This window comes from Lynx rufus, unplaced genomic scaffold (assembly GCF_022079265.1).
Source record: "Lynx rufus isolate CCGP_SWC_20201006 ecotype Redwood Valley unplaced genomic scaffold, mLynRuf1.p SCAF_23, whole genome shotgun sequence".
In the NCBI taxonomy this organism is placed as follows: Eukaryota; Metazoa; Chordata; class Mammalia; order Carnivora; family Felidae; genus Lynx; species Lynx rufus.
In genome coordinates, this window is record NW_025814838.1 from 21,011,825 (window position 1) to 21,028,616 (window position 16,792).

Below are 16,792 nucleotides of genomic sequence, written 5' to 3' on the forward strand. Positions count from 1 at the left end.
GCTGTGTTTCTTCTGAAGGCTCGAGGGGATAGTCCGTTCCTTGCCTTTTCTGGCTTTCTGGTGGCCACGCCCACTGGTCATGCCAGTCTCTGCCTCCATGCTCATATATCCTCTGGCCCTGACCCGCCTGACCTCTCTGCTACAAAGACCCCTGTGATTACATTGGCCCACAGGATAATCCCACCCTCTGAATCCTTAGTCACATCTGCAAAGTCCCTTTTGCTGAGTAAGTTACCATACTCTCTCAAGGGTCCGGGGATTAGGATGGAAACATCTCTGGGGGCCATGATTCTGCCAGCCATCCCCAGAGTGAGCAGAGAAGCCAGAACTGGGGCCCAGGCATTTAGACCCCAGAGCCCTTCCCCACCACATTCTAGGGTCTCCTGTCCTGGGTCCCCTTCTTCCACCCTACCACCCCTCCGTCCTATTCCAGATCTCAGACGGCTGTTGCAGGAGCAGGGGAGTTTTGAAACAACTAGAGTGTTACTGCAGAAGGAAAGGAGGAGGGTGCAGTTTGAGGTAGTTCCTCAAACACGCATGGTGGGGGGGCGGGGGCGGTGCCTGGGTGGCTCAGTCGGTTGAGGATATGACTCTTGATTTCGGCTCAGGTCACGATCTCACGGTTCATGAGTTCGAGCCCCGCATCAGGCTCTGTGCTGACGGCGTGGGGCCTCCTTGGGATTCTCTGTCTCCCTCTCTCTCTGCCCCTCCCCCTATTGTGAATTTGCTCTCTCTCTCTCTCTCTAAAAACTAAATAAATATTAAAAAAGAAACGTTAAGGGGCATTAAGGAATCTACTCTCGAAATCATTGTTGCACTATATGCTAACTAGCTTGGATATAAGTTAAAAAAATAAAATTAGGGGCGCCTGGGTGGCGCAGTCGGTTAAGCGTCCGACCTCAGCCAGGTCACGATCTCGCGGTCTGTGAGTTCGAGCCCCACGTCGGGCTCTGGGCTGATGGCTCAGAGCCTGGAGCCTGTTTCCGATTCTGTGTCTCCCTCTCTCTCTGCCCCTCCCCCCTTCATGCTCTGTCTCTCTCTGTCCCAAAAATAAATAAACGTTTAAAAAAAAAAAATTAAAAAAAAAAAATAAAAAAATAAAATTAAAAAATTTTTAAATTTTTTTTAACGTTTATTTATTATTGAGAGACAAGCAGAGCATGAGCATGGGAGGGGCAGAGAGAGGGGGAGACACAGAATCCGAAGCAGGCTCCAGGCTCTGAGCTGTCAGCACAGAGCCCAACACGGGGCTCAAACTCACGAACTGTGAGATCATGACCTGAGCTGAAGTCGGTCGCCCAACCAACTGAGCCACCCAGGCGCCCCAAAATTTAAAAAAATTTAAATAAATAAATAAAAATTAAAAAATAAAAAGTTACACATGGTGATTGCATATGGCCTAGCAATTCCGCTCCTAGGTATAGATAGACCCATGAAAATTGAAAACAAGTTCTCAAAGACTTGTACACAAGTGTTCACAGCAGCACCCATCACAAGAGCCAAAAGGTGGAAACCGCCCCAGCGCCTGTCAACCGATGAATGGTTGACCACCACCAGGTGATTTGTCCATACAGTGGGATGTCATCCAGCCGCACAAAAGGAAGCAGTGACACCCGCTACAACACGGATGAACCTCCAAAACGTGACGCTCAATGAAGGAGACCAGACACAAAAGACCACATGGTGTGTAGGTCTGTTTCTGTGAAATGTCCAGAACAGGCAAATCCATAGAGACAGGAAGTAGTTAGTGGTGGCCAGGGGCTGGGAGAGGAGGGGAAGAAGGGGAGTGACTGCTTAGTAGTGATGGGATTTCCTTTGGGGTGATGAACATATCTTGGAACAGGATGAGGTGGTGGTTTAGCCACATTGTAGGTGTACTAAATAGTGATCTGCCACTTACCTATTCTCTTTAGAGTGGATAATGGTTAATTTTATGCAAATTAGTTGTATGCAAATTTTACCTAAATTTTGTGTATATATATATATATTTTTTTTTTTTTTAAATAGGCTCTATGCCCAATGTGGGGCTTGACTCACAACCCCAAGACCAAGAGTCACATGCTCTACTGACTGAGCCAGCCAGGTGCCCCTTTACCGCAATTTTATTACTTTGTTAAGAATTTTTTTAAGTTTATTTATTTGAGAGACAGAACGCAAGAAGGGGTGGGGCAGAGAGAGAGAGAGAATCCCAATCAGGCTCTGCAGTCAGCAAGGAGCCCAACATGGGGCTCACACTGACAAAACTGTGAGGTCATGACATGAACCAAAATCAAGAGTTGGACGCTTAACTAACTGAGCCACCCAGGAGCTCCTTTCTACCTCATTTAAAAAAAAAAAAAAAAAAAAGAGGATGGGGGTCCACAACTCTGGCCCCTGTCCCCCCACCACTTGGCCTGGCTGGGTGGGCAAGAGGCCCTCTGTCGCCTCTGCTCCCCACTGACCCTCAGCCTTCCTGTCCAGACCCCTGGGTGCCTTGTTACTTGTTTTTCATTATGAAAGTAAGACCTTCTAGGGGTGCCTGGGTGGCTCAATCAGTTAAGCATCCAACTCTTGGTTTCAGTTCAGGTCATGATCTCACAGTTTATGAGTTTGAGCCCTGCATCAGGCTCTGCACTGACAGTGCAGAGCCTGCTTGAGATTCTGTCTCTCTCCCTGTCTGTCTCTACCCCTCTCCTGCTCATGCTCTCTAAATAAATAAGTAAACTTAAAATAATAATAATAATAATAATAATAATAATAATAATAAAGTAAGACTTTCTGATGGCGGGGGGGGGGGGGGCAGTTGCTCTTTATTAGAGAAAATCTGGGAAATTCCAACTTGTTAAAAGACAAAACCCAGAGCACCTGGGTGGCTCAGTTGGTTAAGCATCCAACACTTATTAAAATCTGAGAAATTACCACGTTACTAAAAAACAGAAACCACCTGTAGAGTTCTAAGACAGGAGCAGAGCAGTGATGGGGAGGCCATGCCAAGGCATATTTCAGGTAGGTCAGACCCCCCTCAGACTCAGATCCTGTTCCCAGCCCTTAACACCCACCCGTGTGTGGCCTTGGGGCACAATCCTTGACCTTCTCTGCCTCAGTTTCTTCTTCTGTAAAATGGGTGTATAAATATCATTCCCCTTATTCTTGGGTTAGATTGAATGGAATGATCCATAAAACACTTCCTTAGCACAATGAGGTGTTCTAGAAACATGCACTGAATGGCTATATGTTACTCACCCAACTTATGGGTGTGATTCCCTTCAGTCTTCTGTTCTTTGTACACATTTGGACTCATCTGCTGTCCTCACACTGCTCAGATCACTTCACCCTGGGCTTTTCCCAATGAACACAGCCAAGAGCGCCATGCAAGTGACCACTGCTTTCTGCAAGCACGGTCATGACGCTTGTGATCCTAGTGGCTACCCACTGAGGCTCGCTTTTCTTTTTTTTTTTTTTCCTCTCCCAGTTGCTCAGAATCCTACTGTCACTCACGTGGGATGGTTTTCCTAGGAAGCAGAATCTCGCGCTCAAGTTCAGTCCACAGGCTACCAGTACTGTTTGGTCATCCATGTACAACGTGCCCATTCGCTTTGATGAGGAGGCCAGCCTCCCATAACCCTTGAGAGCTGTGGACTTGTAGCTTGAGAGATTTCTCTATGGGGAAAGGAACCATGTTCCAGGGCAGGCTTTGCCCAGCCCCACCCAAAGCCTCAAGCCTCAAAGATGAAGTTTAAGCTCTGTCGTGAGATAGGTAGAAGGTAGGGAAGCACAAGGGCACAGGCAGAGAGGGACAGAAGGCTAGTTGGGGCTCAGGACAGTTGAGGTGAATGGACTAGGGCAGACTTGGTGAGTTTCAGCAAGCAAAGCAGGGTTGGCAAACCACTTCCTGCTTTTGTAAATAGTTTTACCTACACACAGCCACCCCCTTCACCTGTGTGTGGCTGCTCTCACACTACAACAGCAGGCCTGAAGAGTAGGTGTAATAGAGATATTATGACCCACAAAGCTCAAAATAACTCTTTACTATCTGGCTTTCAGAGAAAATGCTCAGCATCATGAGACAGAAGACTCCTCATGTGCCAGGAAACAGGTGAGAAAGTAGTGAGTGAGATGGATTTGTGTCAGGGACACATCGGGGAGGGGTGGGGACTGTGGCAAACTGGAGAACTCATGGCCCAGCCAAAGAGGGCAGCTCATCAGCCATCAGAATTGCCAGGGCTTACAATCTCTAAGACGCACTGGAAATCTAGATGTTCCCGTGAACAAGAAAAGCATTAGAGGGTAAGCACGTGGACTCAGATCCCAACCCGCCACTTCCTTACTAGGTGACTTTGCACAACTGGTTCAGACTCTCTGTAACCTGGAGGGAGTAACAGCACTAGCTTGATAGCACTGGGATGATGGTGAAACAAGCTGCCGTCCTACAGCCCAGAACAATGTTATGCACAGACTAAGTGTGGGGTAAATATTTCCTAAATCAATCTGGCCATTGAAAACACTGTGGCCCCAGCGGCGGACAGACCAAAGAAAACATGGACGTTCTGCTTTCTGGCTGCGGGTCATGGGTTTGCTTTTGCTAGCAGAGTCACGAATTTGGAAGTCAGAGGGACTGGCTGAAGCCCACTTGGCCCAGTTAGGTGACCTTGGGCAAGGGAGCTGCCCAGAGGCCCTGGGTTCCTGTCTATAGCACTAGGCCAGGGTCATTGTAAGGATTTAGGGTCAGTGTTCCAAAAGGACACTGGAAGAGCTTACCTGCCCCTGCCCTCAGCTCCCCGCTGTAGAGGAGGCCCACCCCTTGCCCCTCCCCCTGAAGTCATGGGGAAGGGGATGGAGTTCAGATTCTTCAGTTAACTGTCACCTTGTCTCCTCCCCCCTCACCACACACACCAGCTAGGACAGGGAAGCTCCTTGAAGCTCCGTCAGAGACCCAAGGCCATCAGGTGCTACACAAAGCTGCTTCTCTCTGTCGCCATGGGTCCAGACCCTGGGCTTCACCAGGCTGGCCACATTCTTCTGGGGGGAGTGTCTGAGCAAGGATACTGCCTGGGCCAGGGGTGGGGGTAGGGAGGAAACTGGGGTGGGGGAGGAACAGATTACTGGGCTGGTGTATCTCTGGGAAGGGATTCAGCCTCCTCTGAGAGGCAGCTCCTCCCTGTACTTCACTCCAAAGCCCTCAGGCCCTGGGGCCTTGGGGGATGGGTAGATCAAGGGGTATAATGTGTGGGAGTGCCAGGTGGCAGAGCTCAGGAGCCAGGGTCCAGAAATGAGAACTCAAGAGGGTCCCCCTCCAGAGCCCCAGTAACCCCCTTCTCCCCACCCACCCAGTTGACAGACATTGCTGTGCCCTTGACCCCATGGACCCGCTGAGGCAGTCCCCCTCCCCCTGCTCGTCAAGACCCTCCAGCCCCAAGACCCCACCCTGCGAGATGCTTGGTTATGTGGGCATTGAGGCCGTGCTGGACCAACTGAAGATCAAGGCCATGAAGATGGGGTTTGAATTCAACATCATGGTGGTGGGTGAGTGAGGGGCAGGGGCTCACGGGAGGACAGACCAAAGGATGCAGACTTGTGGGCGTGGGCGCGTTACTTCACCTCTCTGAGCCTCAGTCTCAACAGTGGGTCTGTTAATAGTCCCTCACCAGGTGTCATAGTTTAAAATCTGGAAACACTGAGGCATTAAAAGACAAAAATCATCCATGAAGCCCCAGCCAAACCCAAAGAGAGCAATAAAAGGGGAGGCCATGGCAGAAAGTGGTGAACACCCAGACCCAGATCCTGACCCGGGCCCTTAACACGAGCCAACGTGTGACCTTGAGCACAGTCCCTGACCCCTCTCTGCCCCAGTTTCCTCACTGGGTTTAGCACTGTCCTGGCGTTCAGGAGGTTCTCTGGAATTGCATTTATATGGGTGCAAAATTGATTCTGTAGGTCAAAACTACACCTTTCACAAAATAAACTAGGTAATAGCAGACTATAAAATGTCAGAGTGGGCAACACCAATTAAGGGCATTGTTCCAAGGCAGTGCTGTCCAATAGAAGTATAATGTGAGCCACATGATGTCATTGTAAAAATTCCCAGTAGCCACCTTTAAAAAAGGGAAGAGAAACTGGAGAAATTAATTTTAACCATTTATGTTACTTAACTCAGTATGTACTATCTTGAATGACATGTAATCCACACCCAAAAAAAATTGTCCATGAGAACTTTTGCACTCCTGGGGCATCTGGGTGGCACAGTCGGTTAAGTGTCTGACTCTTGATCTTGGCTCAGGTCACGGTCTTACAGTTTGCGAGTTCGAGTCCCAAATCGGGTTCTGCGCTGAGGGCGCAGAGCCTGCTTAGGATTCTGTCTCTCCTTCTCTCTGCCCCTCCCCCACTTGTGTGTGCTCTCTTTCTCTCTCAAGGTAAATAAACTTTTTTTGAAAGTTTAAAAAAAAGAACTTTTGCGTTCTTTTTGGCACACACCAAGTCTGGAAAATCTGGGTTGTATTTTCCATTGATGGCATACCTCAATTCAGATTTTCCATATCACCCATGGCAGGAGCCAAGTGAGACTCCCATATTGGACAGCACAACCCTTCGGACAATTTTTGTTAAATACAAAAATACGTGTGCACCCTGCATTGTGATGTAGGGTGTTCCCTTCTGCAGATGTGGTCCACCGAGTCTGAGAAGCTCCCACAGCAGGGAAAATGGACCATCTACAACCACAGACAGTTTGGGTCAATCTCACCAAGTAGTGTCAAGCCAAAGAAGCCAGACACGAGAGACCACATGCTGTGTGCTTCCCTAAATCAAGGGTGGGCAGAGCTGCTCCCTGCTGATGGAAGCCCGGAGAGTGGCTGTCCCTGGAGTGTTGGGTTAATAGTTACTGAGATGGGCATGATTGGGCTTGTGGGGAACTATATGCTCCATCTCTGGATCTGGTTCTGTATACATGGGCCATTTAATTTGTAAGATGCATTGCACTGCCCATCAGGATGAATGGATAAACACAATGTGATCTCTCCATGCAATGGCACATTATTCAGCCATGAAAAAGAATGAAGTATTGACACCTGGTAGGACTTGGATGAACCTTGAAAACATTACGCTTAGTGGAAGCAGCCAGACATGAAAGGACAAATGTTGCGTGATTCCATTTCTTAAAAAAAAATTTTAATGCATATTCATTTTTGAGAGAGAGAGAGAGAGAGAGCATGAGCTGGGGAGGGGCAGAGAGAGAAAGAGACACAGAATCTGGAGCAGGCTCCAGGCTCCGTGCTGTCAGCACAGAACCCAACAAGGGGCTCGAACTCACGCACCGCAAGATCATGACCTGAACCAAAGTCGGACACTTAACCAACTGAGCCACCCAGGTGCCTCATGCATGATTCCATTTCTTTGAAATGTCCAGAGTAGGCAAATCCACAGAGACACAAAAAATGGATTAGCAGTTGCCAGAGGTGATGATGGAGGGAGAATGGGGAGGGGTTGCTAATGAGTGTGAGGTTTCTTTTGGGGCAATGAGCATGTTTCTTGACGGTTAAAAAAACAACGTTCAGCCAAGTACATTTGAAGATCTAATTGTGACATGATTCATGAATCAGGCAGCACCTGGTCAGCAGGTAAGAAGTGAGCTCCAAGGAGTTGTGCAGAATGCAAGGTTTCTATATAGAAAGGAGGATGTGAGCAAGGAAGTTATTAGCAAAAGGAAAGGATTATTCCAGGCAGGGTTGCTTTCCCTTAGAGGACAGGCAGAGGGTCTTAGGTGGATGACTTCATCTTCCTTTGGGGGACAGTGAGGGCCCATGTGACATGACTCACTGGTGCTGACCAGAAAATCCCTGACGGACCAGTTTAGGCTACGTTTCCAGGGGAGGTTGGAACTGCAGTTAAGTTAGATATTAGGCACCCATTTGGAGACTTGGCCTGAGTTCTGCCATTTGCGGCCTGTGGATTTCTTTCTAATAGGAGCTACACAGAATTGGTGGGTGCACAACACTGTGAATGTACTACATGCCACTGAATTCTTCACTTTAAATGGCTAATGGTTAATTTTTTTACTGCATGAATTTTGCCTCAATAAAAATGGGTGGGATAAAGATTGACACTGACGATAGCACCCGCTTTTCAGTATTTATGTTATGCTTAGAAAACAGTTCACTTTCTAAAACTGTTTAACAGCCTGAGAAGCACTGCCTAAAATGTCCACCTCTGTTGCTGTCGTCTGGTTACCCCCAGGGCAGAGCGGGCTGGGCAAGTCCACAATGTTGAACACCCTTTTCAAGTCCAAGGTGTGGAAGTGCACCCTGCCGGGCCTGGCGATGCCCACACCCCAGACGCTGCAGCTGAAGTCAGTGACCCATGGTGAGTGGTCCCCCACCCCCACCCCACCCACCCCACCCCACCCAGGCCAATCTCTTCCTACTCCACTCTCCACGCACAGTCATCGAGGAGAAGGGTGTGAAGCTCAAGCTGACAGTGACTGACACGCCTGGCTTTGGAGACCAGATCAACAATGACAAATGGTGGGTCCTTGACAGTGGGGGCCGAACCCTGGTTGCCCCTGCCCCTGCCCCTCCGGCCCCTGGGAAACATCCCAGCCCTGAAACACCTGACTGTGGCATCTCGGAGCCTCAGTCTATTCATCTGTATAATGGGTGCATGCAACCAGCCCTCCAAGATTGAAGGGAGTCAAGTACATAAAGGTCAGAGCTTCCTGCCTGGCACACAGTAGGTGTTCAGTCAAGGTTATGATATAGCAGAAGTTAGAAGCCCACACTACAGAGTCAGGACCACAGAGTTAGACCACTTTCCAGTTAGGTGACCTGGGACTGGTCATGGAAGCTCTCTGAGCCTCAGTTTCCTTCTTTGTAACTTGAGGGTGATGACACCCACCTTGCAGAGTTGTTCTAGGCTCTCAGTGACAAAACCCACGACAGTAGTTGGTCACACACACACACACACACACACACACACATGCACACACACAATCAGGACTGGATGCGTAATTTGTGGGACCCAGTGACATGAAAATGTGGGACCCATTGTTCAAAAAGTATTACGAATTGTAAAACCTTGACCACAGGACATTGAATGAACTGCAAGCCCTTCAAAGCACGGAGCTCTGTGGAAATGGTCTGTTTGTGCTTGTATGAAGCCAGCCCTGCATACAATGCTTCATTGAGCACTTGCTTTGTGCCAGCCCTGTTCTAGACATGGGGATACAGCAATGAACAAAACAGATGAACATCTCTGCCTACGTGAAATTTACATTGTCGTGGGAAGGGGGGCTGAGCAATGAACACAACAAATCAGTTATACATAAGGTGGGCCTAAACTCTATCATTCAAGGAGGACATTTCTGAGAAGGGAAAGCATAGGGAGCTGTAGAGGGATTGCAACTTTAAGCAGAGTGATCATGAAAGACCTCCCGGATAAGGTGACACTTGGGCGGATTTCCAGGATTTGAGAAAATGAGCATTGTGGACATGCAGGGGAAGAGTGTTCAAAGTGCATAGTGGCATGTGCCAAGGCCCTGCGGTGGGCAGAATGGTATGTTCATGGAAAGCTGGTGTGGCTGGAGGTGTGTGCATGGTAGGGAGAAACGAGGAGGGGAGGGCAGGCAGAAGAAACAGTGATATGCTGTAGGGCGTGGTAGGGCAGTGTAAGGACTTAGGCTTTTCTGTGGCCACTGTGGGCAGGCTGAGCAGAAAAGGGATGTACTCTGACTCCTGTTTTTAAAAGGATCTTAAAAAAAAAAAAGGGTGGAGGAGTCCTTTTGGCTGCTTGGTTGACAATAGCCTGGCAGGGGAAGGGACCCAGGGAGAGGACTCAGGAGATCCTTGCAGCAATGGTGTGAGTGCCCATGGTGATTGGAACCCGGCTGTGGCGATTCATCTCTTTTAAGACCACGCCCCAACAAAGTAGGTGCTCTTATTCTCTCCATTGTATGAACGAGGAAGCCAAGGCCTCAGCTTGAGAACGGCAGGGGTCTCTCCGATAATTCAGGGGAGCGGGGGGGGGGGGGGGGGGGGAGGGTGATCAGGTAACCAGGTAATCAGCTCGTCCAGGAACGGAGGTCCTGTGTCCTGGGCCAACTGGGGCAATTGGTCTTCCGAAGGGGAGACCACGCAGAGGACCTGGGGAGACGGGTGGGGCTCCCAGGGGCGGCTCTGAGGTCGGGTCCGTCTGCCACCCCAGCTGGAACCCCATCCTGGGCTACATTAATGAACAGTACGAGCGGTACCTGCAGGAGGAGATCCTCATCACCCGCCAGCGCCACATCCCCGACACGCGGGTGCACTGCTGTGTGTACTTCGTGCCGCCTACTGGGCACTGGTAAAGGGCTGAGCCAGCTGGGGGAGGGACCCTGGCCTGGGGCAGAGAGGAGGAGGAGGAGTCCCTGGCCTGGGCTGCAGGCCGGCACCCCCTCACTCATCCACTGCCACCGCCTCCGCTGTTGCTGCCCTGCCTGAGCAGCCTGCGGCCTCTGGACATTGAGTTCCTACAGCGGCTGTGCCGGAGCGTGAACGTGGTGCCTGTGATTGCCCGGGCCGACAGCCTGACCCTTGAGGAGCGAGAGGCCTTCAGGCACAGGGTGATCTGGGCGCCCGGGGTGATGGGGCCGGTGGGGGCAAGGAGGAGGCCAAGTGCACAGGATGAGATGAGGTCACCTGCGTCCCCAGATCCAGCACAACCTGAGGACTCACTGCATCGAGGTGTATCCACAGAAATGCTTTGACGAGGATATCAATGACAGGATCCTCAACAGCAAGATTCGGGTAGGAGGCCACGGGGTGGGGGTGGGGGGCAGGCTGGTGTGACCACGGCCGGGCGATTTGCTTTCCACCTGCTCTTTCTGTCTAAAGATTCATCTCCCTCTACAGCTTGGGGAAAGTTCACATACTTCTGGCAGGTATGAATCTCCATACGTACATAAACTCAAACACCAACAACCTACAGAAATGGGAGGGAGAAAAGGCTTGCAAATGGTTTATCTGATATGGGACTTGTATCCTGAACATAATAAAGAACCCTTACAAATTTAGAAACGGGCAAAGGTTTTGAATGACATTCCCTCAAAGAATTTGGACGAGAGGCCGATGAGCCCACGAAAAGATGTTGGTTCGACATCACCAGTCATCAGGGAAACGCAAAGCAAAACCACGAGGTACCGCTTCATACCCACTAGGGTGGCTGTTTGCAAAATGACAGACAATCCCAAGTGTTGGTGAGGATGTGGAGAAGTTGAACTGGCAGGCAGACGCTGCTGACGGGAATGTCAAACGGTGCTCCCACTTTGGAAAATAGTCTAGCAGTTCCTCAAAAGGTTAAACGCTGAGTTACCATGGTAGCCAGCAGCAAGCCCACTCCCAAGAGAAATGAAAACCTATGTTCACATAAAAACGTGTACACAGATGTTCATGGCAGAAATACGTGTAATAGCCAAGGAGTGGAAATAAGCCAAATGTCTATTCACTTATGAATGAGTAAATAAACACACGTGGTCTGTCTACACAATGGAGTGTCCTCCAGGTATAAAAACGGATGGATGTAGCACTGACACCTGCTGCAACGCGGATGAACCTTGAAAACATGAAGCGCCTGGGTGGCTCAGTCGGTTGAGCGTCCGACTTTGGCTCAGGTCATGATCTTATGGTTTGTGAGTTCAAGCCCTGCATTGGGCTCTGTGCTGACGGCTCGGAGCCTGGAGCCTGCTCTGAATTCTGTGTCTTCCCCTGTCTCTGTTCCTCCCTACTCACGCTCTGTCTCTCTCTCTCTCTCTCTCTCCTTCCCCCTCCCTCTCTCTCAAAAATAAACAAAAAAAAAAAAAAAAAAAAAGAAAAGAAAACATGAAGCTCAGTGAGAAGCCAGACACAAGAGGACAAATATTACATGATTCCATTATATGAAACGTCGGAATAGGTAAATCGAATAGAGACAGAAAGTAGATTAGTGGTTGCCAGGAGCTGGGGGTCAGGAGCAGTGGGGAGTGACTGCTGATGGGTGTGGGGTGTCATTCTGGGGCAGCGAAAATGCCCTGGAGTTAGACTGTGGTGATGGCTGCACAGTCTTGTGAGCTGCACCTTTCAAAGGGTGAATTTTGTGGTACGTGAATTACATCTCAGTAAAGCTGTTTCAAAAGAGAAGGAAAGAGGGAAATAGCTAACCTCTTCTTTTTCTCCTAATCAACTGAATTCCACCTCCAAGCCTCTACCTTGTCGTCCTGGCGGTTTGTCCAATGTCAGTCTGTCTGGATCCTGCAAAGGACTCAGGTGAGGGCTGAGATTCATCATGCATTGACCTCAGGCCTTGGATCACTCCCTCAGGGACCGTGTTAACCTGCACAGCGGTGCTGTTGCCTGGATTAGAAGCAAACAACTCTGCCTTCACAGACATGGCCCGCATGTGATTTCAGCCCCACACAGATTCACGGCCAGTTCCCTTCGTGCAGTAAACAAACCACATCCGGACATGGCCCTGTTTCCCATCTCGGACCCAGTGTCTCCACCATTCCCTCTTTCCCCTCCCCACTGGCACAATAAACAGGATCTCCTGTGAAACGTTCAAAGAGCCTTGACCTTGACCAGTTTCTTTCTGTCCTGAGGCCTGAGAAGGCAGCAGCGTGGCCGCAACTGACACAGACCTGAACATACTGACTCAACATCTCAGTAAATCGTCCAGACATCTAGCATTTATTGAGGGTTTGCTCCAGGCTGGCGCAGGATAAGCGCAGAACAGATAATTATGATTGCCACCATTGATTACTATTCCTCATCACAAATGAACTCCTGGAAATAAAAGCAAACCCCTAAATAGCAGTTTGGAGTTCAGGAATTTGAGTCTCCACTTCCGGCCATGAGCAAGTGAACCACCAGAATTTTCAGCAGGGCTCAGCAAACTTTTTAGTGAAGGGCCACATGATGGTAAGTATGTTAGGCCTTGTGGGCCAACTGGTCTCAGTGCAATTACTCAACTCTGCTGTTGCAGCACGAAAGCAACCTAGACGTGAGTCAATGAATGCATGGGGCTGTATGCCAACAGACTTTATATGGGGAAACAGGCAAGAGCCTGATCTGGCCCATGTACCATAGGTTGCCAACCCCTGGGTTGCAAAGTCATGTCATTTAACCCTCTTGATAACCGATGAAGGTGATTGCAGGTCATCTCTTACCCAGGTAAGAGATGGGACATCCCTAAGATTATATTATTAATGTGGCTCTGAGTAACCTTCCCAAACATTCACAAAGCCCTGTGTATGTACTCTTCTGACTCCCATTTTACAGATGAGAAAACTGAGGCATTGATCAGACTTTTTTTTTTTGAAAGATTTTATTTTTAAGTAATCTCTACACCCAACGTGGGGCTCGAACCCACAACCCTGAGATCAAGAGTCGCAGGCTCCAGCAACTGAGCTGGCCAGGTGCCCTGTGTCTTTTGACTTCAGATCTCTGTGCTCCTTCTACCACTGTCTCCCCACAAAGGACAGTGTGCCTCCCCCACCCCACCTCCGTGACTTCTCTACCCACCTCCTAGGCAGCGCCAACCCTTTTGTCTCCTCTCCTCCCGCAGGACCGGATCCCCTTTGCTGTGGTCGGGGCCGACCGACAGCACCTGGTGAACGGGAGGTGTGTCCTGGGCCGGAAGACCAAGTGGGGCATCATTGAAGGTCAGTGCAGGGACTCTGCAGAGAACGCAGGTGAGGGTGGGCTGAAAATCCAGGCGCATCCTGCTGCCTCCGGCACCCTCAACACTCATCACAGGGCCCAGAGTGAGCAAGCCCACAACCAGGAAGCAGACAGACCTGGAAATCAAGTCCCTCCTTGCAGCGGGGAGGACTCAGACAAGTTACCTGACTCTCTGGGCCTCAGTTTCCTCACAGTAAAATGGGCATCAACCTCATGCATGGCCATTTGCGTCTGTGCAACCAACGAACTGCACATCTGTACATGGAAGGTGGTTGGACAGGGCAGGCCACTGCTTTGCATGATGCCCACCACCCAGAGGACACCCTATGCATTTGCCAGAATTTGTTGTGGGCCTTCTATGTGCCAGGCATACTCTATGCGCTTCCTCAGGGGATACACTGAAAGCAGGACAGACAAGGCTCCTGTCCCCAGAGAGCTGATGAGACAATGACAGGTGGGAGAAGGCGGCGCAGGAGGCTAGGCTACCTGAGGGGGTGGAGGGAGGCCTCTCGCTGCGGGGGTGGGGGGTAGGGGTTGGGGGGTGGGGGGGATGGGAAGTGAAGGAGGAGCAGCCAGGGTCTGGGCCCCCCATTTATCCACATAATCACTAAAATAATATAATATATATGGTATCATACACATACTGTACTGTAGTAATTATTAAGCGGACAATAATAAATCATTAGTGGATTCATTGACTCAAGTATTGGTAGCAGCCTTCTGTACCAGGTGCGGGGGGCACAGCAATGAATAAATGGACGTGAGAAAAGACAGTGAGAAATGTGGGCGGAAAGGTTGCGGTGGATATCAGGGGTACACAGCATACAGTGGGCGCTTACTCGGTGCTCATCCAGGGCAAGGCAGGTGGACAGGGCCAGCGGTCTGCGTTGTGTCTTGCAGTGGAGAACATGGAGCACTGTGAGTTTCCTCTGCTGAGAGACCTGCTCATCCGGTGAGGGTGCAGGGACCCCGGGGGGCGGGGGACGCTGTGGCCAGCCTGGGCTCAACTGCCTCCCATCTCGCAGCTCCCACCTCCAAGACCTGAAGGACATCACCCACAACGTCCACTACGAGAACTATCGAGTTTGCAGACTCAACGAGAGCCACGTGCTGCCTCATGGGCCCTGCTGGGTGAACCTGGCCCCGACCCCACCAGGGCCCTCTGTCGCCCCCGGGCCCTCCAAGGCGTGCAGACAGGCACGCGAGGATTCTGACGACAACGAAGATGACTACTGAGCACGGGGGCGGGGGCGGGGGCGGGGGCGGGGCACCCGGCAGCCCCCAACACGGGACTGTGTACGAGAGGGTGTATTAAAGGCGGACGTTGCTTTTAATGAAAAGCTGTGCTTTGAAAACAAAAGGCGTTTTGTAAATGAGTTCTTTGAGCTATCCTCAAAATAAAAGTACGGGTCTTTTAAAAATAACCGTGTGAGGGGCGCCTGGGTGTCTCAGTCGGTTAAGCGTCCGACTTGGGCTCGGGTCATGATCTCACGGTCCGTGAGTTCGAGCCCCACGTCGGGCTCTGTGCTGACAGCTCGGAGCCTGGAGCCTGTTTCGGATTTTGTGTCTCCCTCTCTCTCTGCCCCTCATCTGCTCATGCTCTGTCTCTCCCTGTCTCAAAAATAAATAAAACGTTTAAAAATTTTTTTAAATAAATAAAATAAAATAACCGTGTGAGACCCAAGGCCCTCGGGGATCCTGAGGACCCGGGAGCTCGTGCCTTGGACAACCGGCCCCTCCTGCCCCATTCCAAATGAGGCTCTGCTGTCACTGCCGACCCTCCTTCCTGGCACAGGGTCAGGCCCTGTCTCGTAAACACTTACCAATTCCCCGTCTTCAGCTCTCATCCCCAAGCTCTGTGCTCCCCGCTCCTGTCTGCCTCCCTGCCCTGCCCTGGCCTACGAGCGGTGGGGAGAAGATTGTCCTCTCAGCTCACGCAGGGAGAGGAAATCCATTCTTCTTCTGCCCTTTAGCTCTTCTAGAGTCCTCAGCAGATGGGGTGATGCCCACCTAGTACTGGGGAGGGAGATCCTCTTTACTCAGTCTACTGAATCAATGCTAATCTCTTCCGGAGACATTCTCACAGATGCACCCAGAAATTATGTTTTACCAGCAATCTGGCCATCCCTCCGCCCAGTCAGGTCGACACTTAAAAAAATGTTTTTTAATGTTTGTTTTCATTTTTGAGAGAGACAGCACATGAGCGGGGGAGGGCCAGAGAGAGAGGGAGACACAGAATCTGAAGCAGGCCCCAGGGTCTGAGCTGTCGGCACAGAGACCAACGTGGGGCTCAAACTCACCAACTGTGAGATCATGACCTGAGCCGAACCTGGACGCTTGACCGACTGAGCCACCCAGGCGCCCCTCAGTCAAGTTGACACTTAAAACTAACCATCACATGAGCTAAAAGTTGCCTCCTGCATGATGCCCTCCTTGACTTCCCAAGTCTGACATATTCACTGCCCGACGTATTCTGTATGTATCTCATGGTTTCTTTTCAGGTCAGTGTCCCTATCGGGCTGGGACCTCCGTGAGGATGGAGATCTATCAGACAAGTGCTCAGGACCCAGCTGTTAAATGAATGACCCTTGGAGCCCCTGCCTCAGCTATTAACCCCTCAAATTCACAAACCTACCTACCAGGCTTGAGGATCTCCCAGGGCCTGTGGGGACCCACACCTAGCACGCCAACATCTCAGAGGCAGTGTGCTGCTACATAGGGGCCGAGCACATTCCTAGGGTTAATATTAGCCCTGGGCAATAGGGCAATGTCTACAGCACACACCCTTTGGCTCAGCAGTTGTATTTAGACATTGTAATCAGAAATTCTATCTCTAGGAACAGATCTTAGGGATAGACCAGAGTTTCTCAACCTTAGCACTGTGGATGTTTGAGGCTGGGTCATTCTTTGTTGTGGGGCTGTCCCATGCATTATAGGATGTTTAGCCCTGGGCCTCCACCACCGGATGCCAGTAGCACCGTCCCTCCTGCCGTGACATCAAAAATGTCTCCTGGGGCACCTGGGTGGCTCATTCAGTGGAGTGGAGTGTCTGACTGTTGATTTTGGCTCAGATCATGATCCTAGGGTCATGAGATCAAGTCCTGCATCAGGCTCTGTGCTGAACTTAGAGCCTG

At 50.4% G+C, this 16,792-nt stretch overlaps 1 protein-coding gene across 1 annotated transcript; it reads left to right on the forward strand.

The window, feature by feature from the left end:
• The first annotated feature begins 1,305 nt into the window (after nt 1-1,305).
• On the forward strand, nt 1,306-15,082 carry SEPTIN12 (septin 12). The gene is made up of 11 exons (XM_047087557.1): nt 1,306-1,683; nt 4,024-4,075; nt 5,311-5,502; nt 8,209-8,334; nt 8,414-8,495; nt 10,171-10,308; nt 10,450-10,567; nt 10,656-10,751; nt 13,543-13,639; nt 14,559-14,610; nt 14,684-15,082. The coding sequence occupies exons 2-11, from the start codon at nt 4,060-4,062 to the stop codon at nt 14,892-14,894; spliced, it is 1,128 nt and encodes a 375-aa protein (XP_046943513.1). The 5' UTR covers nt 1,306-1,683; nt 4,024-4,059; the 3' UTR covers nt 14,895-15,082.
• The last annotated feature ends 1,710 nt before the right edge of the window (nt 15,083-16,792 follow it).